General features: G+C 42.7%; 1 protein-coding gene across 1 annotated transcript in view; it reads left to right on the forward strand.

Moving 5' to 3' along the window:
* The first annotated feature begins 224 nt into the window (after positions 1 to 224).
* Positions 225 to 21,899, forward strand: part of LOC101549413 (putative adhesion G protein-coupled receptor E4P) — a 32,041-nt gene continuing 10,366 nt past the window's right edge. Inside the window, exons 1-13 of the mRNA XM_004619465.2 lie at positions 225 to 255; positions 2,493 to 2,516; positions 4,814 to 4,873; positions 5,697 to 5,795; positions 7,688 to 7,728; positions 8,568 to 8,703; positions 9,528 to 9,635; positions 10,612 to 10,793; positions 13,471 to 13,638; positions 15,025 to 15,219; positions 16,473 to 16,708; positions 18,725 to 18,791; positions 19,803 to 19,894. Coding sequence (XP_004619522.2) covers positions 225 to 255; positions 2,493 to 2,516; positions 4,814 to 4,873; positions 5,697 to 5,795; positions 7,688 to 7,728; positions 8,568 to 8,703; positions 9,528 to 9,635; positions 10,612 to 10,793; positions 13,471 to 13,638; positions 15,025 to 15,219; positions 16,473 to 16,708; positions 18,725 to 18,791; positions 19,803 to 19,894 — 1,439 coding nt within the window. The remainder of the gene's footprint in view (positions 256 to 2,492; positions 2,517 to 4,813; positions 4,874 to 5,696; positions 5,796 to 7,687; positions 7,729 to 8,567; positions 8,704 to 9,527; positions 9,636 to 10,611; positions 10,794 to 13,470; positions 13,639 to 15,024; positions 15,220 to 16,472; positions 16,709 to 18,724; positions 18,792 to 19,802; positions 19,895 to 21,899) is intronic.

The following is a 21,899-nucleotide window of genomic DNA, read 5'->3' on the forward strand; positions in this document are numbered from 1 at the left end:
ACAGTGTTGGAGGTTCTTGGGCATTTTGGTGGTGGCAAGGTGCAGTAACTTTGATATTACTACATAAACCTTAATAGTATTGTAACCATGTAACCATGTTTCTTAATCTACATTAAAAAGTTTGAAAGAAAGAAATGAATATTCATGAGGCTTATTCATTCCAGGAACCTGAGCCATATCAGTGAGAGAGTTTCTCAGATTGTTGCTTCTGGTGTCTTAGGAAAATGGGGAGCTGGTGCCTGTCCTGGCTCTCAGGTATGTAGAGCAAAGAATCCCCCTACCCTTGTCCCTGGATTACTGGGAATCCTATCTTTGTCTGTTGACCCAGTTTTGTCTTTCTTTCTCTCGAAATGACTGTGTGTATACGTGTCCTATTAGAAGCCTTCACAGTGAATTTTTTTGTTCTCCCTAAAGCACGACTGAGACCAAAATTTGGATAAATTGGTTTGTTTAGGTAGGAGGCACTGTAGGGAGAAGGTAATGTCATCAATGGAAGTGTGAAAGAGGTCTTCCCACAGTGGATGACTGGGATTCTAGCTAATATGAACCAGAACGACAAGGAGGCGAGTCTTCATTTTCTGGTATTTATAGGTTTTTCACTCCAAACTCACTCTTTGCAAGAAGATTTATCCTTTTGCAAATCCAATTCACTCTTTTGCCAATCAAATTCACCCATCTGCAAATCAGATTCCTTGTGGGCAATAGAGTGAAGTAACTCAATAGTGTCATTTTGGAGGGCCATTTTTTTAATGCTACTCCTAGGCTGCAAGGTATGGTAAGGTAAATCTTACCTTGCACACAGCCGACCCGGGTTCGATTCCTCCGTCCCTCTCAGAGAGCCCGGCAAGCTACCGAAAGTATCCCGCCTGCACAGCAGAGCTTAGCAAGCTACCCATGGTGTATTTGATATGCCAAAAACAGTAACAACAAGTCTCACAATGGAGATGTTACTGGTGCCCGCTCGAGCAAATTGATGAACAACGGGAAGACAGTGCTACAGTGCTACTCCTGTGGTCAGGTGATCTGTACTGACTAACACTAAGGAGACAATCATTTGATACACATATACATTAATTTTATAGATATATCATAAAAAGATTGCTGTCAATTGATGAACTACCATAACTCTAAACCAATAAAAAATTTTACCTTCATGCACTTTGTTCAAATTCTAGATGAGCTATATGGAACATTCTAGAGATGCTCTCGAGAGTATCTATTAAGGAAGAAGTGTCGAATTGCTCCAATTTTACTGCACACTTTGTTACTGCATCTACATTCGACACATAAAGAGAAAATTACTGCATCACATCAGCATATGTATTTTCTTTTTTTTTTTTTGGCTTTTTGGGTCACACCCGGCGATGCACAGGGGTCACTCCTGGCTCATGCACTGAGAAATCACCCCTGGTGGTGCTCAGGGGACCATATGGGATGCTGGGATTCGAACCCGGGTCGGCCGCGTGCAAGGCAAATGCCCTACCCACTGTGCTATCACTCCAGCCCCAGCATATGTATTTTCATTCCATCCCGATTCTAATGCAACCTTGTCCTTAACAGTAAGCATTTTACACATTTTGATCCCATTGAGATATTTTCAAGCCAGTGAGGTCCTGAAAATGGATACCTATTATAAAGCTTAAGAAAACAATATTGTAGTAACAGAATGCGAGACTTACACCCAAGAATAGCAGAGATGTGTACCAGGAGGATTGCTCCACAGCTTGGAAGCCAGCCTCATATGCAGGGGGAAAAGGCAGCTCAGATAGAGAAGGGACCACCAAGTAAAAGGTGTTTGGAGGGCCTGCTCGGGATGGGAGATGCGAGCTGAAAGTAGACTATAGAACGAACATGATGGCCACTCAATACTATATCACAAACCACAACACCCAAAAGGAGAGAGAGAACAAAAGGGAATGCCCTGTCACAGAAGTGGTTGGGGTGGGGGGAAGGGGAGGGGGTGGTGGGAAAGATACTGGGATCATTGGTGGTAGAGAATGGGCATTGGTGGAGGGATGGGTACTCAGTCATTGTATGACTTAAACATAAGCACAAAAGTTTCTGAGTGTAACTGTACCTCATGGTGTTTCATGTAAAAATATTTTTTTTAAAAAAGAACAACAACAAAAAACCCAATGTTGTGTGCATGTGGGGGGTGGTGCTGGAGAGATAGTGCAGTTGGAGAGGCAAGTAGGAAGGATGGGGAGGGGCATGTATCTCAGCATAGGGAGGTATGAAGGACAGTGTCATGGCTGGACCCTCAAAGGAGTATGGACATGGGTGTTAAACTCTCACTTGTGAGATTGGAAGGCCAATCTGGGAATTCCTTTGCCAGGAATTAATGTATGTGATACCATTGAACTGCTCATGGCTGTAGTTTGGCACACACCTAACAGGGGTTGGCTGTGCCACATGGCTCGATGGGAAGCAGAATGCTGCAAAAATCTTTCCTCTGTCTCTACCAGGTCTCAGTACCCTGTTGATTCTCTTAGGATCCAAAGTGGAGAATTCGGAAGGTGAGTCTACTTGATGCTAAAGTCCAAGGGAGAGAAAGTTGGGATCAAGACCTGGCTCCAGGAGAGGGAAGGGCTCCCTTCCTCAAGAGCTTCCCCTTCATCATTCTCATAGCCACCTGGATCTGTTTTGCTCTTGCATTGCCCCATGGCTCGGTGCCGAGAAAATTGCACACCCCATCATCTCCCTTAGTGCTGAGAATATTGTTCAGAGAAGGATTCAGACTTATCTGATAGGACCAATGGGTCTTGGGAGAGGCAGCCAGCTCAAGGTCACCCAGAGTAACTCTGCTCTTACTTTTGCAAACTTTGGTGTCTTGTCCCAAGTCGTATAGGAGATATGCTTTTTTGATTTTGTTTGATTTTTGGACCACACAGGGCTTACTCCTGGTTCTACACTCATAGGGTCTACAAGCCCCACTTCTAGTGGGGCTTGGGGACCCTATGGGGTGCCGGGGATTAAACCCAGGTTGGATGTGTGCAAGGCAAGTGTAAATGTCCTACCTGCTGTACTCCCACTCCAGCTTTCCTACCTTCCTCTTGCTTTTTTTCTTGCATTTTTTTGGGTTACACCTGGTGATGCACAGGGGTTACTCCTGGATTTACACTCAGGAATTATACCTGGTGGTGCTAGGGGTACCATATTGGATGCTGGGAATCAAACCCCAGTTGGCCTCGCGCAAGGCAAATGCTCTACCCACTGTACTATCGCTCCAGCCCCTTCCTTTTACTTTTTTTTAAAATAAAATGTTTTTAATTGAATCACCCTGAGATACAGAGTTACAAAGCTGTTCATAGTCAGGTTTCTGTCAAACAATGTTCCATCACCCGTCCAGTGTACATTTTCCACCACCAATAATAGCAGTTTTCCTTCCACCATACCTCCCCCCAGCCTGTTTCTATGGCAGGCACTTTCCTTCTCTCTCTCTTTCTCTCTCTCTCTCTCACTCTCTCTTTCTCTTTCTCTCTCCCCTCCCCTCTCTCCTTTTGGGGATTGTGGTTTCCAATACAGATACTGAGAAGTTATCATATTTGTTCCTTTATCTATTTTCATCACGCAGTTCTTATCCAGAGCCTTTTTGGAAAACAATATGGACATTCCTCAAAAAGCTAGAAATTTTTTAATATTTTCTTTTTTTAAAATTTTTATTGAATCACCGTGAGATAGTTACAAGCTTTCATGTTTGGGTTACAATTTCACAATGATCAAACACCCATCCTTCCACCAGTGCACATTCCCCACCACCATTATCCCGGGTAGAAATTGAGCTTCCACACAACCCAGTAATGCCACTTCTGGCAAGATAGCCCGGAAGTCCCAAAACACACAGCAGAAAATGCTATCTGCACTTCTATGTTCATTGCAGCTTTATTCACAACAGCCAGAATCCAGAAACTACCCGAGTACCTGAGAACAGATGACTGGGTAAAGAAACTATGGCACATCTACACGATGGAATACTATGCAACAGTTAGGGAAAATGAGGTTATGAAATTCGCTTATAAATGGATGGGCATGGAGAGTATCATGCTGAGTAAAATGAGTCAGAAGGAGAGGAACAGACATATAATGATTGGAATCATTTGTAGAATATAAAAAAATGTACTTTCCTTTTTAAAAGATAAATATAGTTGCTCTTAAAGCCTGTGTTCTCCCTCAAACATGTATCTTGCTGACTTATATCTGTCTCCTTGTTTGCTATTCCATTCTGGAGAGACCTGTGTTCTCTCATGAACAATATGTATCTCTTTCTGTCCTCTCACATCTTTATGAGTAAGTTTTCTTTCAAAAAAAGAAGCTTGCTTCACTAAAAAGAAAAAGAAGATGATGAATATATGTTTGACGGCAAGTTCTTTTTATATGCTCTGTGTATCCATTCATCCATCAACGGATGCTTGTGCTGAATCTAGCCTGTCACTGATTACCTGTTCCTGGGTTGGGAGAAGACATTGATCCCTTGTTATATGGTGACTCAGGGGTCCCTGTTGGCGACCCGAGAAAGCCCTCAGGCAAAGAAACACAAGTGCTGAGAGTTGCAAGTTCTACTCGCATATAAAATGGGTACTGGCCGGATGACTAGGGCCCTTTGTTCAGAGGTGGGAGAGGCTGCCAAAAACAAAATGTGCCAATATCACTCATCTCAGTGAGCTCCTTCCTGTGGTATACTGTAGATGCTCCATGAATATTTTTGTGATGAATGGCTGAGTAATTGAATGAAAACTTATGTGCCCTGCAGCCTCCAAACTTTCATGTCCAAGATATGCTGAAATTGTCAACACCGCCTGTGCTTGTCTGCCAGGATTTTGGTCGTCTATGACTAGGAAGACAGTCATCACCATGGAGAAGGAGAAATGCGAAGGTAATGACATAATCTACACTCAGACTGGATTTTTGGAAGGGTGTGGGCTCATTTTGTTGGGGCTGCTAGGGTTGCCACTGGATTTTGGAGGGGGTGCTAGGATTGCCAAACTACAGTGATATTACAAGAAAGAGTGTTTATGGTATCAATCCTTTAAGAGGCTCCTACTCCCTCTCCCTTCCCCACTGTCCTATCACTCCAGCCCAGTATTATTTTATCTCACTTTATGACTTACATGTAGATATTTTATTTGGATTGTATTATAATTATTAAAAGGTTAATTTGTCAGGGCTGGAGAAATAGTATCATAGGCATAGGGTGTTTTCCTTGTATGTGGCCCACATGGGCATCTCATATGATCCCCTGAGGATTTCCAGGAATAAGTCCTGAGTGCAGAGCCCTGAATATCTCCGGGTATGCCCCTTCCCCCAAATCATCAAGGTTAATATATCAATTAATTTTAGGAGACTATCATCCTTAGATTATTGAGTTTCTCTTATCTAAGAATAAGAGATATTGTTTTGGGTACATATATGAATGATGTGTAGTAGCAATTCTGTGGGATAAAGGAAAATGAGAATAAAATTCTCATGAGAATAAAAACCAACACATACACACATATCTGTTTGGAGACCACACCGACGGTGCTCAGGGCTTACTCCTGGCTCTACACTCAGAAATCACACCTAGAAGGGCTCAAGATACCCTATGGCATGCCAAGGATCAAACCCAGGTTGGCCACATGCAAGGCAAACACCCTATTTGGTATTCTATCTCTCCAACCCTCATCCCCACCAACCACTACTTTTGTCTTTATTTATAGATATTGATGAGTGCCAGACTGGGAAGGCAAAGTGCAAAGAGAAATCATATTGCAGAAACAAAATCGGAAGCTACTACTGCAGCTGTTTTCCCCAAAATCGTTTTTTAAACGTTTTGGCTCCTTTTTTTAAGTGGGATTTTCCAGAATGTTATGGTAGGAAGCTCCAAATACTCTTTTCTCCATGCAAAGGGAAGAGGGCAGTAAGCGGAAGTAAGCAATTAGAGATAATAGTCTGTTTGGCTATTATTCTTATCCTAGTATTGTTCTGGGCAAGCTTTCCCCAGATTTCATTCCTCTTTGTCAATGGCTTACTAATTTTAGTCTCCTGTCTTCCTTTATTTCAGCGCTTCCCAAATAATTGTAAGAAATCTTACAATTTCTCACACTTTAGGAATAGAATTTGCTTTCATAGTATATTTGTCCATGTCTGTTATTCTATGAAGAAAATGATAAGCATAAACATAACAAGACTTATTTTCAACAGAGCTTCTTTGTTTATCCTTCACTGTAATGTACTTTTTAGTTTCTTATAAAATTTATTTTTAAAAATTAAAACACCATGATTTACAAAGCTGTTCATAATAGAGTTGCCAATACCAGTCACACCACCAGTGTGGCCTTGCCTCCATCAATGTCCCCAGTTTCCTTCCCACCATCTTACTCACTTTAAATTTAATATTTCTATCAATCCGCCTGCCTATATATTGTCAGGTGATACTTAATGGACTATTAGTCAATGGTGGACTGCATGCCAAATGTGGTTCTAACAGGTTATGCCGTGTAACTAAATGTGCAGTAGTCTCTACATAGCCCTTTGTAATTGAGCAATCACATTCTATGGCTTTCACACAATGCTGAAATTACCCAGTGACTCGTTTCTCACCACATAGCTTTGTCATTAAGCAATGCTGAACTGTACTAAACTTTGGAGGTCATACAGGAGCCTCTGATTCTAATCTAACATCAAATTATGTTCTGGTCTTTGCCTCTTGCTTTGCTTTTCCTTCCCTTCCCTCCCCTCCCCTCCCCTCCCTTCTCCTCTCCTTTCCTTTCCTTTCCTTTTCTTTTTTTTCTTTTTCTGAAAAAAAAAATACAGTGATTTTATTGCTCTTTCCTTTTTTCCTTCTTATTTTTTTTATTAAAGCACCATGGTTTGCAGAGTCATTCATTGTTGAACTTTAGACATACAATATTGCAGCACCTCTCTGGCCACCAGCATCAACTTCCCTCCACCAATGTTTCCAGGTTCCCTCCCTTATTGCCCCCTCCATTCCTCCAAGTGTGAAATAAAGCAATCGCTAGATGAGAAATTCAATCACCTCAATGAAGAACTATTACTCGTCTCCTCCCCTCTCCTCCCCTCTCCTCCCCTCCCCTCCCCTCCCCTCCCCTCCCCTCCCCTCCCCTCTCCTCCCCTCCCCTCCCCTCTCCTCCCCTCCCCTCCTGGGTTTCTCCTGACTCTGCACTGTCTCCCCAGTCCCTTATTTTTCATGGCTGCTTGATGATGGCAAATCACAGAATGATTGTCATGCAACTGGAATCCCCATCCTAATTCACTGTTATTATCTATTGCTTTCTTTTAGTAGCGCTAGGATGGAACCCAGGGCCTCATGCAAGACCATTGCTATACCATTGATTTACATCTCTAGCTCTCAACAGTAGTTGCTCCCCAACCCCACACTCCACCTTCACTTCTGGGAATCACATTCTTTTCTCTGTGCAACGAATACATTTTACCACTAAGTTACTTTCTTGGAGCCTTTTTTTTTTGCAGTGCAAGAGATGAAACCTGAGACTTTACACATGAAAGGCAAGCACTATACTACTGAGCCACATCCCCTCCCTTTGAAAATTATAGCCTAGAAAGAATTCGGGGGAATAAGATAGACTGGGGGAAGCTAAACAAGAAACTGAGGGTGATTCTGAAAAAGGGACGTGAGCCAGAGGGAATAATGAACCCTGTTCCCTTAATGACTACCTTTCTTTCCTAGAGAACTTTAACGAGAAGGTGCACTCATCACAGAACTTTTGGGTGAGTCAGGTGAAACTTGTTTTGGGGAAACGAAGGTCTTTCTGCCATGCTGTTTTCTTGTTCATGGGTTCCCATATTAGTTTCTTGCTCAGATCTTTATAGGCTACAACAGTTCTCTCCCTGAAGTGATTTAGACTGTTGTATAAGTCTGGAAATGGCTGAAGACGATGTTGGTGTCAGAATTGGGACTAGTGGTATCGAAATGGCAAATAACAGAGATGCTGATAAACATTCATTCTACAATGCCTAGAATAGCTTACCACAACCAAATATTATCTGGTCTCAAGTACTAATGAAGATGGATACATTCAGGGGAAAGGACTTAATTTTTTTTTTTTGCTTTTTGGGTCACAACGGCGATGCAAAGAGGTTACTCCTGGCTCTGCACTCAGAAATTACTCCTGGCGGAGCTTGAGGGCCATATGGGATGCTGGGAATCAAACCCGGGTTGGCCACCTGCAAGGCAAACGCCCTACCCTCTGTGCTATCACTTTAGCCCCGGGAAAAGGACTTTAATGCTTCATCTAACTCCAAGAAAGATTGGATCAAGCATTGGGTGTCTCAATTGTGCCATCAATTCCTAGTTATTAACATTTTGCACAGGGCACTTTGTAGATTCTGCATATCTTATTCCTTAAGCCATAAGAGGCTCTAGCTACATGGGGGTTTGTGAGAGACCTTTCACAGAGCTGAGTGATAACAAAAAAATACAAAGGGATGATAACACAAAATTCGGTAGCTCTGACTCAGACTTAGTGCTCATCTAACCACACATAGGCAGAATTCTGCCATCCTAAGTATAAGTATCCTAATCCCAATTGCCTTTATCTGTTTGAAAGGATGAGCTGAAGAACAATAGCAGCAAAAAGGACGTTGCTTTAAAGGCAACTGAATACCTTCAGAACATAGAAATGATCATATGGAACAACAGCGTTGCTTCTCCGGGAAAAGGGAAAATTGCTGACTTCAATGTAGGTAAGAAATAGTGAACATTTTTCTAATGACCCAAAAGTCTTATGTGAGTCACATCTGGCCAGATCTTGTACATATATGTATATATATATTTACAATTGTATCAAGAAACGCACCGCAAATATAGGGTATCTATTCTTAGGAGAGTTAATTTCTTAAGTCCATGTTTGAATGCTTAGCTTAAAAATTTCAATTCCAGGGTTGGAGTGATAGCACAGTGGATAGGTCATTTGCCTCGCACGTGGCAGACCCAGGTTCGATCCCCGGCATTCCATATGGTCCCCCAGCACTGCCAGGAGTAATTCCTGAGTGCAGAGCTAGGAGTAACCCCTGAGCATCGCTGGGTGTGACAAAAAAAGCAAAAAAAAAAAATTCAATTCCAGGGGCCAGAGCAATAGTGCAGAAGGTAGGGTGCTTGTCTTGCACGTGACTGACCTGAGTTTGATCTCCAGCATCCCATCTGGACCCCTGTGTCCACTAGAATGATTCCTGGATGCAGAACCAGAAGTAATCCCTGAGAACAGCCAGGTGTAGTGCCCACCCCCCAAAAATAAATTCAATTCCAAGGGGCCAGGAGATAGGGTTGGTCTAATAGAAATTAGGGCTAACAGACCCTAACTTGGAAAGCACCTGACCCCAGCCACAAGGAAGCACTACTTAATTCATTTTGACCATTTCATTTCTTAAGTCAGAGAGATGTGAAAAGGGGAGCTCTCTGGTCTACCTTGCACATATAATTCATGAATGGTGGGGAATGTCTTTCAAAGAAGGGGATTCTCTAGCAAGTTTCTTAGGCATAAGAAGTCTCGCTTTCTTAATGTTTCCAGTCTATGAAACCAAGAAGTGCAATAAAGCACAGGAAAGGACTCTTGTAGAAGCTGGAAATAATACCATGAGTATCAACTGTAGCGACGTTTTCCAAGGAACCGAAAGAGGTACTATGTGTATGATGGATTCTCTTGGCTTCCAAACACTCTAGGCATGGCTGTCTCATTTCTAGGTAATGAGTAAAAAAATTGGGGACTCGCAAAATTTTCTGCATAACAAGTCTCTAGATACCAAACTCCAAATTCCAAAAGATTTCAAATTCCACATGAAATTTAGAGATCCTACAGAGAAAGTACTGGCTTCAGGTTTATCTTGAATTCTACTCTGAGTTTTGGAATAGAGCTGAGGGATACAGAAGACAGCAACATGAGTCTATGTTTAGAGTCAAGTAAATAATAATAGTGGAGGTAGTAAATAGATTTCCTTAAAAGTAATTGGTGGTACATACACAAATGATGCTTAAAAAATATGATCATGCGAGGGATCATTATATGCACCTATCTTCTGGGAGGTAGATTGTCCTTGCATGAGAAAGGGAGGAAAGGGAAGGGAGAGAAAGGGAGAAAGAGAGGAAGGGGGAATGAGGGAAAGAGAGGGAGAAAGAGAGAGGGACAGAGAAAATAGGGAAAAGGAGAGGGAGTGGGGAAAAAGAGAGGGAAAGAGGAGGGGAGAGGCAGAGCAAAGAAGATGAAGGAAGGGAAGATTGGGGAATGAGAGCATGAATTAAATAGAACTGGTCATCCTGCACACTTTCCACTAATCAGACAATCAAAACTGAAGATAAATGAAGACAACTTGTCTTATGACTCAAATTGTGATGTCTAAGGGTGCGTTATATCTTTATAACACATTTAAGGAATATTTTGCATATAGATCCCTTCTATGGTTTGGTGTACTCTGACATGTATTCCTATACCAAACATGGCCCTTTAAACACAAGGAATATATTGGTTGGGTGATTTAAGGGATTTCTGAGTGCGGTTCTGATGACACCTGATGTTTGCTTCTCAGTTCACACTGCAAGATGCTTATGAGCTGATTCCCCAAGAACCAGGCACTCTAGAAAACAATTTCTCTTGATAGGTATCCATGCTGTGTCACTGATCACTTATGGATCTTTTGAGAAGATTCTGGATGGATCCTTTTTCCATAACAGAAGAGGAATCCCAGAAGTGAGATTAAATTCCCGAGTCGTGAGTGGTACTGTTGGTGTGAAGAAAAAAGTTCTGTCGGACCCTGTGTTCCTGACCTTCCAAAATACTCAGGTGAGTCAAGCCCAGGGCTGGATATCTTTGAGGGATGTGTTATCAAAGTTCCTAGGAGGGGACTGAATTCAAATTTGAGTTACAGAACCAATAATAAATGTGTAGGCACCCAGAGCCTGCTGCTACGGAAGAGCTGTGGTTATGATTAAGCTCAATAAAGCAAAAAGGGGTGAGAAATTTTTCTTTGCTTTGGGGTCACACCTATCAATGCTCAAGGATTATTCCTGACTCTGAGCTGAGGAGTCACTCTTTGTGGGCTCAGGGGATCCTATGGAGTGCCAGGTATCAAACTCAGGTTGGCCACGTGCAAGGCAAGCACCTTGCCTGCTGTACTATCTCTCCAGCCCCATGGAGTGAGCATTTTTGAGTGCAGAGAGGACTGGAGGACTGGAGGTGTGGAAGACAGATTACTCTGCTGGAAATGGAGACTGTGTATTTTGGTTTTGAAGTTTTTGTTTTGTTTTGCTTTTTGGTCACACCTGGAGATGCCAGGGGTTCCTCCTGGCTCTGTACTCAGGAATTACTCCTGGTGGTGATCAGGGAACCATTATGGGATGCCAGGGATTGAACCCGGGTTGGCTGCATGCAAGACGAGTGCCATACCCACTATACTATCACCCCACCCTATGTATTTGGTTTTGTTTTCTTCCCCCCCCCATTTGTTATTATTTTTTATTAGTGAATCACCATGAGGATACAGTTACAGATTTACACATTTTCGTGCTTCTGTCATCCAATGCTTGAGTACCCATCCCTCCACCAGTGCCCATTCTCTACACCGATGATCCCAGTATCCCTCCCACACTCCCACTCCACACCCTCACTTCCCCTGCCCCTGCCTCTGTGACAGGGCATTCCCTTTTGTTCTCTCTCTCCTTTTGGAGTGGCCATTGTGTTCAATCTATCGTCTACTTTCAGCATGCATCTCCCATTCCAAGAGGGTCCTCTAACCACACTTTACTTGGTGTTCCCTTCTCTACCTGAGCTGCCTTTCCCACCAGCATATGAGGCCGGATTCCAAGCCGTGGAGCAAACTTCTTGGTACTTATTTCTACTATTCTTTGGTGTTAGTCTCCCATTCTGTTATATTATATTCCACAGATGAGTGCAATTTTTCCATGTATCTCTCTTTCTGTCTCATTTCACTTAGCATGATACTTTCCATGTTGATCCACTTATATGCAAAGTTCATGACTTCATCTTTTCTAACAGCTGCATAGTATTCCATTGTGTAGATATGCCAAAGTTTCTTTAACCAGTCATCTGTTTTCAGGCACTCATTTTTGTCCCCAGATTCTGGCTATTGTAAACAGTGCTGCGATGAACATACAAGTGCAGATGTCATTTAGACTATCCTTTTTTGCCTCTGCGGGATATATTCCCAAAAGTGGTATTGCTGGGTCAAATGGGAGCTCAATTTCTAATTTTTTTTCTTTTTGGATCATACCTGGTGACGCACAGGGGTTACTCCTGGCTCAAGCACTCAGGAATTACTCCTGGCTGTGCTTGGGGGGCCCTATGGGATGCTGGGAATCGAACCTGGGTTGGCTGCGTGCAAGGCAAACGCCCTACCCGCTGTGCTATCACTCCAGCCCCATCAATTTCTAATTTTTTGAGAAGCGTCCATATCGTTTTCCAAAAGGGCTGAACCAGTCGGCATTCCCACCAGCAGTGTAGGAGGGTCCCTTTCTCCCCACATCCACGCCAACAGTGGTTGCTTTTGTTCTTTTGTATGTGTGCCAGTCTCTGTGGTGTGAGGTGGTATCTCATAGTGTTTTCATCTGCCTTTTGGTCATTAGTATTTCTTCCTTGAGAAAGTTTCTGTTCATTTCATCATCCCATTTTCTGGTGGGGTTGGATGTTTTCTTCTTGTAGAGTTCAACCAGTGCCTTATATACCCTTGATATCAACCCCTTATCAGATGGGTATTGGGTGAATATCCTTTCCCATTCTGTAGATTGTCTTTGTATTCTGGTCACTGTATCTTTTGGTGTGCAGAAGCTTCTTAGTTTAATCTAGTCCTCTTTGATTATCTCTGTTTCCACTTGGTTGGTCAGTTGCATGTCATCTTTGAAGATACCTTTAGCTGAAGCTAAATATTGTGGAGGGTTTTGCCGACCTTGTCTTCAATGTTCCTTATGGATTGTGGTCTGATGTTGAGGTCTTTAGTCCATTTTGATCTGACTTTTGTGCATGATGTTAGGCCAAGGTTTGTTTTCTGAGCCACACCCAGCGGTGCTCAGAGTTTACTTCTGGCCCTGCAGTCAGGAATCACTCCCGGTGGGGTTCAGGATGCCATATATGGTGCTGGGGATTGAAGCGGGATCAGTTGCACAAAAATGTATGCACCCTACCTGCTATATTACCTCTCCCGCCTGAAAGAATCTGGATGGAATTGTGACCTCTCTTCCCTCTGTCCAATGACCTCACCCAAATTGTTCTTCCTGGTTCTCTCCATCTCAGGGAGCCTGGTTGGAGCAGTGCATTAGGGCCAATCTTCAGCCTCTGAGACGACCAGAAACATGCATAATAAATGAACACGTTCCATTGTGAACATGGCGTTGTAAATGAATTTTCCCATTCTGCTTTTTACCCGGGTGAAGTTTCTGTGACTAACTGAAAATCAGTTAAATAATCGTACAAAGGGAGACCTAATTTCTTGCTTTTTCCCTTTCAGCCTGGTGGTGCCAGAGCCAAGTATTTATGTGTGTACTGGGATGACTCGGAAAAAGACGCAGGCTGGTCGACAGAGGGCTGCTTTCATGTGAACAGCAATGATTCTTACACCACCTGCAAGTGCTTGCATCTTTCCAGCTTTGCTGTCCTCCTGGCTCTTACTCCTCAGGTATCCTAAATCCAATGACATTCAGGAGAATGTGAGGCCAACCCCTGCATCCTACTTAGAAAAGGCCTCTAAGTAGGATAAGACAAGGTAGAATAAGATAGGATAAGATCAGATAGGATAAGATAAGAAGTCAAGGGGCTGGAGCAATAGCACAGCGGGTAGGGTGTTTGCCTTGCACGTGGCAGACCCGGGTTCAACTCCCAGCATCCCATATGGTCCCCTGAACACCGGCAGGGGTAATTCCTGAGTGCAGAACCAGGAGTGATCCCTGTGCATCGCTAGGTGTGACCCAAAAGGAAAAAAAAAAGATAAGAAGTCAAGTGTTTGGAGCTCACCGAACCAGAAGCACACGAGGGGAAGTCCAGAAGCACCAGGAAGGGAAGTTAATGGGGACAGAACGGAAATCAATGCAGAGCATTTTTGTGATGGTGCAGATGATGGTGGTGGTGGTGGTGGGGTGTCTACAGGGTTTACTCCTGTAGAATTGAGGTCTACAGCCAGGAGTATTTGGTGGTGTAGGATCTCAAAGTTTCTTATACATGCAAAACACACTTGTATCCTATGGAGCCCCCATCCCTTTGGTTCCACAAGGATGTTATTAAACCAGTTATCAGTGCCTGCATGTGAAAATTTATTCCTTCTGAGTGACTCCGGCCATTGGGTTAGAAGGTGTACCAATTGAATCACCCCAATTGAACAACGGAGAACAGAATTATTGATCTACCAACTCCACTTGTTGAAAAATCCACCCAGGGATTATTAGGTTGCTGTCACAGCTGTGGCTATGGATGCAGTGAATAGCATTTGGCAAAGACTATCTCTAGCTGAGGGAAATTGGGTTATCAGCTCTCAGTGAAAAATCATTTAGTGAAAATCAGATAGTGAAAAATTTTGAGGACCAAAACCATCTGTGACTCTGCAGAAACAAGTAACAGTTTAATTTCCTTGGTCAGACCAGAAAAAAAAGCGACCATTTCCCATGAAAAAGAAGCGTCCCCTTAACTATGAGCACCACTAGGAGTGATTCCTGAGTACAGATCCAGAAGTAAGCCCTGAACGTCACCAGATGTGAACAAAAAACTATAATAAGAATAAGAATAATTGCTAATTTGGGCCAGAAGAATAGTACAGCAGGTAGTGCACTCGCTTTGCACACAGACAACCTGGGTTTGTTCCCCAGCGTCCTATAAAGCCCCTGAACACCACCAGAAATGACCCCTGAGTGCAGATCCAGGAGTAAACCCTGTAGACAGCTGAGAATGTTTACAAAACAAAACAAAAAATTCCACTTATTTGGAGAATTAAAGTGGGAAGACAGGTGACTTTATTTACGGATTGTAACTGCAGGTTTGGAAACTCATGAATTCCTCCTTTGGTGGTTCCCAGGTAGACCGTGTTCTGGTTGTGATCACCTACGTGGGAATGAGCCTGTCCCTGTTCTGCCTCTTCCTGGCAGCTCTCACCTTCTTCCTGTGCCAGTCTATCCAAAACACGGGCACCACCCTCCATCTGCAGCTCTCCATCTGCCTCTTCCTGGCCCACCTCCTCTTCCTCGTAGGAATGGATCAAACTGAGCCTGAGGTAAGTGACTGCACACAGTTGTCAGCACCACCAACGCCATCACATGAAGAAAAATGGGGAGAAAAGAAGTTCATGACCCATAACAGCAATTGCGGTGACGGTGAGGGGGGAAATCAAAGGCTTCCATTTGGATTCTCTTACTGTACAGCTTTGAAGAGGGGCAGGATTGCCTCCCTCCATCCCTCTCTCCCTCCCTTCTTTTTCTCCTTCCTTCCTTCTTTCCTTTTCTCTTTATCTCCTTTCTTTCTTTCTTTCTCTCTTTTCTTCCTTTCTCTTTCTCTTTATTTCTTTATCTCTACCTTTCTGTTTCTTTCTCTTTATCTGATTCCATTTCTCTTTGTCTCTTCTTTCTTTCTCTTTTTTCTGCTTCTCTCTCTTTTTTCCTCTTTCCTTTCTCTCTTTTTATTTCTCTCTTCCTTTCTCTGTTTCTTTCTCTTTATCCCTTCCCTTTCCCTCTTTGTTTCTTCTTTCCTTCTTTCTTTCTCTTTTACTTTTCTGCTTCTCACTCTCTCCCTTTTTCCCTGGCAGGGTTTACTCTTGTTCTGTGTTCAGGAGACTGAATCTGGGTCATCCATATGCAAGGCAAGCACTTTTTGCACTCTGCTATTTTGCTACAGCCCCCAAACTGTGTCGCGCGCCGCTTCGTCCAGCGAAGAAACACGCAACTCGGAGATCCTTTTGGCTGCGATTTATTTAGGAACTTTCTCATGCGTTAGAGAAGAAATCAGGAAAGGGGACGTGGAGTAAGGCGGAAAAAGGGACGCATGAGGGAGAACCGACTAGCTAGGTGACCTCCTCCCTTATATACCTCTCGCTGCCTGCTTACGCCCATGTGTCTGTATCTGATAGGTTAGTTACACCTTGTGGGCGTGACAGGACATCCTGTTTTCTTACACCTTGTGGGCGCGACAGGACATCCTGTTTTTCAAAGCACGGTGAAATTAACAAGAACAGGTGTTGTTTATGAAGCACGTCCTGTGGAGGCTCTCCACAAAACTGTAACAAAATAAAGAAACTCTCATGGAATTAGTTCCTCAGTATTTCTGGTTAGACCCAGGCATGGGCCAAGTAGTCTTTAATGGCCAGTGAAAATCTCTGATTAAAAAATAAACAAATCCTGTTTCATTGGGTCCCGAGGTTCAATGCCACAAATGTAGAACTAGAAATCCTAGGTTGGTATTCAGGCCATGGTTAGAGTGCCAGCTACAGGCCACTTGGCTTCCACGTTGCCGATTCTTTTTTTTCTCCCCCAGGTCTTATGCTCCATCATTGCAGGAGCATTGCATTACCTGTACCTGGCTGCCTTCCTATGGATGTTTCTCGAAGGCCTGCATCTCTTCCTCACTGTGAGAAACCTCAAAGTGGCCAACTACACCAGCGCAGGCCAATTCAAGAAGAGGTTCATGTACCCTTTGGGATATGGTGTTCCTGCTGTGATTGTGGGTGTGTCTGCGGCAGTAGGACACAAAAATTATGGAACCTATACTCAGTAAGCATGACGCACGTATTGTTGAGGGATGTGGAATTCATGATCCCAAAACAAAAATTGTATTGTAGGGACAGAGCGATAGTACAGCTGGTAGGGCATTTGACTTTCATGTGGCTGACCCAGGTTTGATTCCCAGCACCCCATATGGTTTCCCCAAGCACTTCCAGGAATATTTCATGAGCCAGAGCCATGAGTAATATTTGAGCACTACCAGGTATGACCCCAAAACAAAGAACCAAACAATGATGTTGGGAACAAGACTCTTTAATCACCAGGGTTCTTTACTTTCCACTTGGAAGCATTTAGTTCAGAGTATTAGTATAAAAGCTTATTACTTGGGGAGGGGGGTGATACCAGATCATGTTTGGGAGTTACTCCTGGCTCTGTGCTCAATGGTTGCACCTGCAAGTGATTGGGGGACCATGCTATGCCAGGGAGTGGATTGGGGTCAGCCACCTGCAAGGCTGAACATACAAACTTGTGTTAGATAAAGACTCACAACCAATGCCATTTGATAACTTATATTTGAAGTGGATCATGAAGATGTGGTATATATACACAATGGAATGCTACACAGCTGTATGTAATGATGGAATTACACAATTCATGGCATATACACAATAAAAAACCACAGCTGTTAGGAATGATGAAATTTTGTAACTCATGACATATACACAATGGAATACTGCACAGCTGTTAGGAATGATGAAATTTCAATAATTCATGCATATACACAATGGAATACTACACAGCTGTTAGGAATGATGAAACCATGCAATTAATGTCAACAAGGATGGAACTGGAAGACATCATGTTAAATAAAGTAAGCCAGAAGAAGAATGAATGAACACAGGATGATACCACTTATATGTGGTATTTAGAATAACTGGATGAGGGAATGTAATGTTTTAAGGGGGGATTCCAAGATCAACCTTGGTCCCAGAGTATAGGGAGGAGAAGGAAAGAAAGAGTGGGGGGGGGGGCAGAAAAGAGACAGAGGAGAAGCAATAGGGGCCAGGACAGGGGACTCAAGGTACAAAGGTGGTGTTAAGGAGTGATAGGTCCAAGCATCCTAACCACAGCGTCTACAACACTGAATTAAAAAGACCCAACTTTAACAATCAAACTTAGAAAGGTGCCTGTTAAGAGGGCAGGTTGGCCATAGTTGTAAGACTGTCTCATAATCTGGAGGAGAAGGCTTCTGGAATAGAGAAAGGATCATGATGTCACTGATGGTTGGAGGAATCATTAGGGATAGGAAATGTGTGCTGAAAGTAGATAAAGGACCAAACGTGATAGCCTCCGAGTATCTATATTGCAAACCACAATGTCCAAAAGTAGAGAGAGAGTATGGGTAAAATTGTCTGCCATAGAGGCAGGGGGAGGGTTGGAAAGGGGTTGGGTATACTGGGGACATTGGTGGTGGAGAGTGTGCACTGGTGGAGTGGAGAGATGGGTGTTCGATCATTGTATGACTGAAACTCAAACACGAAAGTTTTGTAACTTTATCTCACGGTGATTCAATAAAAAAAAAAAAGAGAGGACAGGCTGGGCGGGGAGGTGGCAGGGCAGGCATCAAATATGGGACGGAAACTGGGAACATTGATGGAAGGAAGTTGCCGCCAGTGGTGGGATCCGTGCTGCAATATTGTATGTCTAAAACTCAACAATAAATAACTTTGTGAGTCACAGTGCTTTAATTAAAAATATGGAAAGATGGGGCCGGAGCGATAGCACAGCGGGTAGGGCATTTGCCTTGCACGCGGCCGACCCGGGTTCGATCCCCGGCATCCCATATGGTCCCCCAAGCACTGCCAGGAGTAATTCCTGAGTGCAAAGCCAGGAGTAACCCCTGAGCATCGCTGGGTGTGACCCAAAAAGCAAAAAAAAAAAAATATGGAAAGAAAAAATCTTATTTTTGAAACATGCAGCTCCTGGCACTGTCAAATCTTGCTTCAGGTGCTTAGATTCAAATCCTTAGAACAGGAAGCTAAGGCTTATTCTTTCTCTCAATAGCTGCTGGCTCAAGTTTGATAAAGGCTTCATCTGGAGTTTTATGGGGCCAGTGGCAGTCATTGTCATGGTAAGTCAACAGTGATGGTTATTATTGTGTGTTCCACCCTCATGGGCTGGTTAGTTTCTTATCTGTCAAAGTGGAAATGAGGGATTGGAGAGATAGTACAGTGGGTAGGGAGCTTGCCTTGCACGCAGCCCCCAGATTTTATCCCTAGCATCCCATGTAGTCCCTGGAGTCCACCAGGAGTGATTCCTAAGTGCAAAGCTAGACGTAAACTGGGCTGGAGTGATAGCACAGTTGGGTAGGGCATTTGCTTTGCACGTGGCCAACCCAGGTTCGATTCCCAGCATGCCACATGGTCCCCCAGCACCGCCAGAAGTAATTTCTGATTGTATGAGCCAAGAGTAACCCTGTGCATCGCCGGGTGTGACCCAAAAAAGCAAAAATAAATAAGTAAATAAAAGCTAGATGTAACCCACCGTGGGGTGTGGCCCCAACATACATACACACAAAGAACAAAATGAAAATAAAATCAAGATAAGAAATATAATCTAATGTCATCAACTTCTACTAGAAATATAGTCTTTCTATTTATTTCCTTATTTTTCCCTTACCTTCTTGTTTACTTTGATAAGATAGTCTCCTTTGGACATAATTTTTAAAAATATATATATTCATTCAACAAATATTTATTGAGTATCTGCATGCATGATAGAGTACTGTGGATGTGCATGTGGGTGTTTATCAGGAGTTTCCTGATCACATTCATTTTCTTAGTATAGATATTAGAAGTTATTGAAAGGTGCCTGTTGTCTGTATTTCCTTACAGACATGGAAGCACACTTCCAATGTGCTCTGGTATGAATTATAACATTTGAATGATTATATACTAGCCCTATTCAAGTGCCAACTGTCACATGTGGCATAGCCATGCTACCTAAAAACACAAAACATTTGACTACACTGGCTTTAGGAAACTGGTATCTTTTGGAAAAAATGTTCAGGTTCAGCTCAAGTTTGATTCTTTGGCAAGTTTCAGAGAAAATTCCAAGTTAATCTTCCATGCTGTCTCCATAGATAAACTTGCTGTTCTACTTTCAAATTCTGTGGATTTTGAGAAGCAAAATTTCTTCCCTCAATAAAGAAGTTTCCACCATTCAAAACACCAGGTAAGAAGGAGCTAGAATCACTGGTGACCACTGTTTCTACTTTTGGGGATCCATGTCCAAATGTGCTAAAGGCTGACTCCAGGCTCTATACTCAAGGTTCATGTCTGGAGGGCTCCAGCGACCTTCTGGGCTGCCATGAATTGAACCTGGGTCTGCTGTATGCAAGGCACATGTCCTCCCTGCTGTACTCTCTGGCTGCCTTGTCATAGAGATTCTTTTTAAGTCTACTCCATACAATGTGAGAAAAACATTTATAAAATATGATATAAAGTATTCTGTTACCAGATAACAAGTTTCTGCATATTTGTAAATACTCAGAGAGTATTTGAGAATTTGCATGCCCAACTATATCTTTCTTAAATTTAAAAAATTTTTAAATTTAAACAGTATTATTTACAAAGTTGTTCACAAAACAGTTGTTATGGGGTTTTCAATGTTCTAACAACCACCCTCCCAGAAGAGTGAACTTCCCTCCCCATTAAAGTATATCTCAACGAGACCCTAACACCCAAGAGTAGTAGAGATTAGAACTAGGAGGTCTGCCCCACAGATTGGAAACTGGCCTCACATGCTGGGGGAAAAGGCAGCAGAGACAGAGAAGGGAAGACCTATAGAGAATATTGGGAAGACCCACTCGGGTTGAAAGCCACGTACCAAAAGTGGACTATAGACCGAACATTATGGCCACTCAATACCTCTATTGCAAACTACAACATCCAACAGGAGAGAAAACAAAAGGGAATGCCCTGCCACAGAGGCAGGGTGGGGTGGTGGGGGTTTGGGCGGGGGTGGTGGGAGGGATACTGGGAAAATTGATAGAGGAGAATGGGCATTGGTGGAGGGATGTAAACCAAATACAAACATGAAAGCTTATAAGATTGTAACTGTACCCCAAGTTATTAACTAATAAAATTAAAAAAAAGTTTAACACAGGCCATATGCAGATAACTTGAAAAAATATCTCAACAATGCAAAATATCATTTTTATTTAACAATTCACATCTTCATTTAAGATCATTAAAATGCCAGGAAGTATAAGGTGCATTATAAAACTAAGCAACTCGTGTCCCTGAAAACTCTTGGTTTTATTTATTTATTTATTTTCGGCTTTTTGTGTCACACCTGGTGATGCTCAGGGGTTATTCCTGGCTTTGCACTCAGGCATTATTCCTGGTGGTGCTCAGGGGACACTATGGGATGCCGGAGATCGAACCCGGGTTGACCATGTGCAAGGAGGGAGATTTGCAAAAACCTTATTATCTGTACTATTACTCTGGCCCCTCCAGTAGTTTAAAAAGTTGATGGTATTTATGTATAAAGTTATTGCACCCACCAGAGAAAAGAACTTGTGGGAGAATGATTTTTTCTGTCTATAATATTCAGAATGGGCTTTGGATAGAGTTAAAGGTGGGTAAAGTCTTTGTAAGTCAGATAATGGGGCAAATAGAGTTGAGAAAATGATTGCGTATGTACACACACAACCTGGGTTATCTTTATGCTATATAGTGGACTCTAATATTGTGAGATCAAGATTGTACATCGAATTACTTTACACTGTTCCTTAAAAAGAGAAAAAAATGGGAAGGGAAAAAATAAAACAAAACAAAAAAAGAGAAAAAATGTGCGATTATGTATTAAAATGATAAAAAACTGTTGTTATTAACTAGGAGCTTGAGAGATGATAGAAATAGACCACTGCTATTTAATTTGTTGCCCATATTTTACCTTGATGGGATTACTAGTTATCAATTAAAATGAACCATTAATATGCCATTGGTAAGATAACACAGAGTTCTGTAATAGGTAAGAAAAATAGGTAAGAATAGAATAGGTAAGAATTCTGTACTGGTGACTTCTCTGGAATTTCTGTCCTACTTCACAATCCTGGCTTTGATCAGACCTACCTAACATCTCTTAGACTCATTTTCTACAATCCTGATGGGTGCAAGGTCACTCGGGTGCAAGGTCACTGCTTGGTGTTTCTCTGTTTCTCTTCGATTATGTA

The sequence above is a fragment of the Sorex araneus genome, chromosome 2 (genome assembly GCF_027595985.1).
Source record: "Sorex araneus isolate mSorAra2 chromosome 2, mSorAra2.pri, whole genome shotgun sequence".
Taxonomy (NCBI): Eukaryota; Metazoa; Chordata; class Mammalia; order Eulipotyphla; family Soricidae; genus Sorex; species Sorex araneus.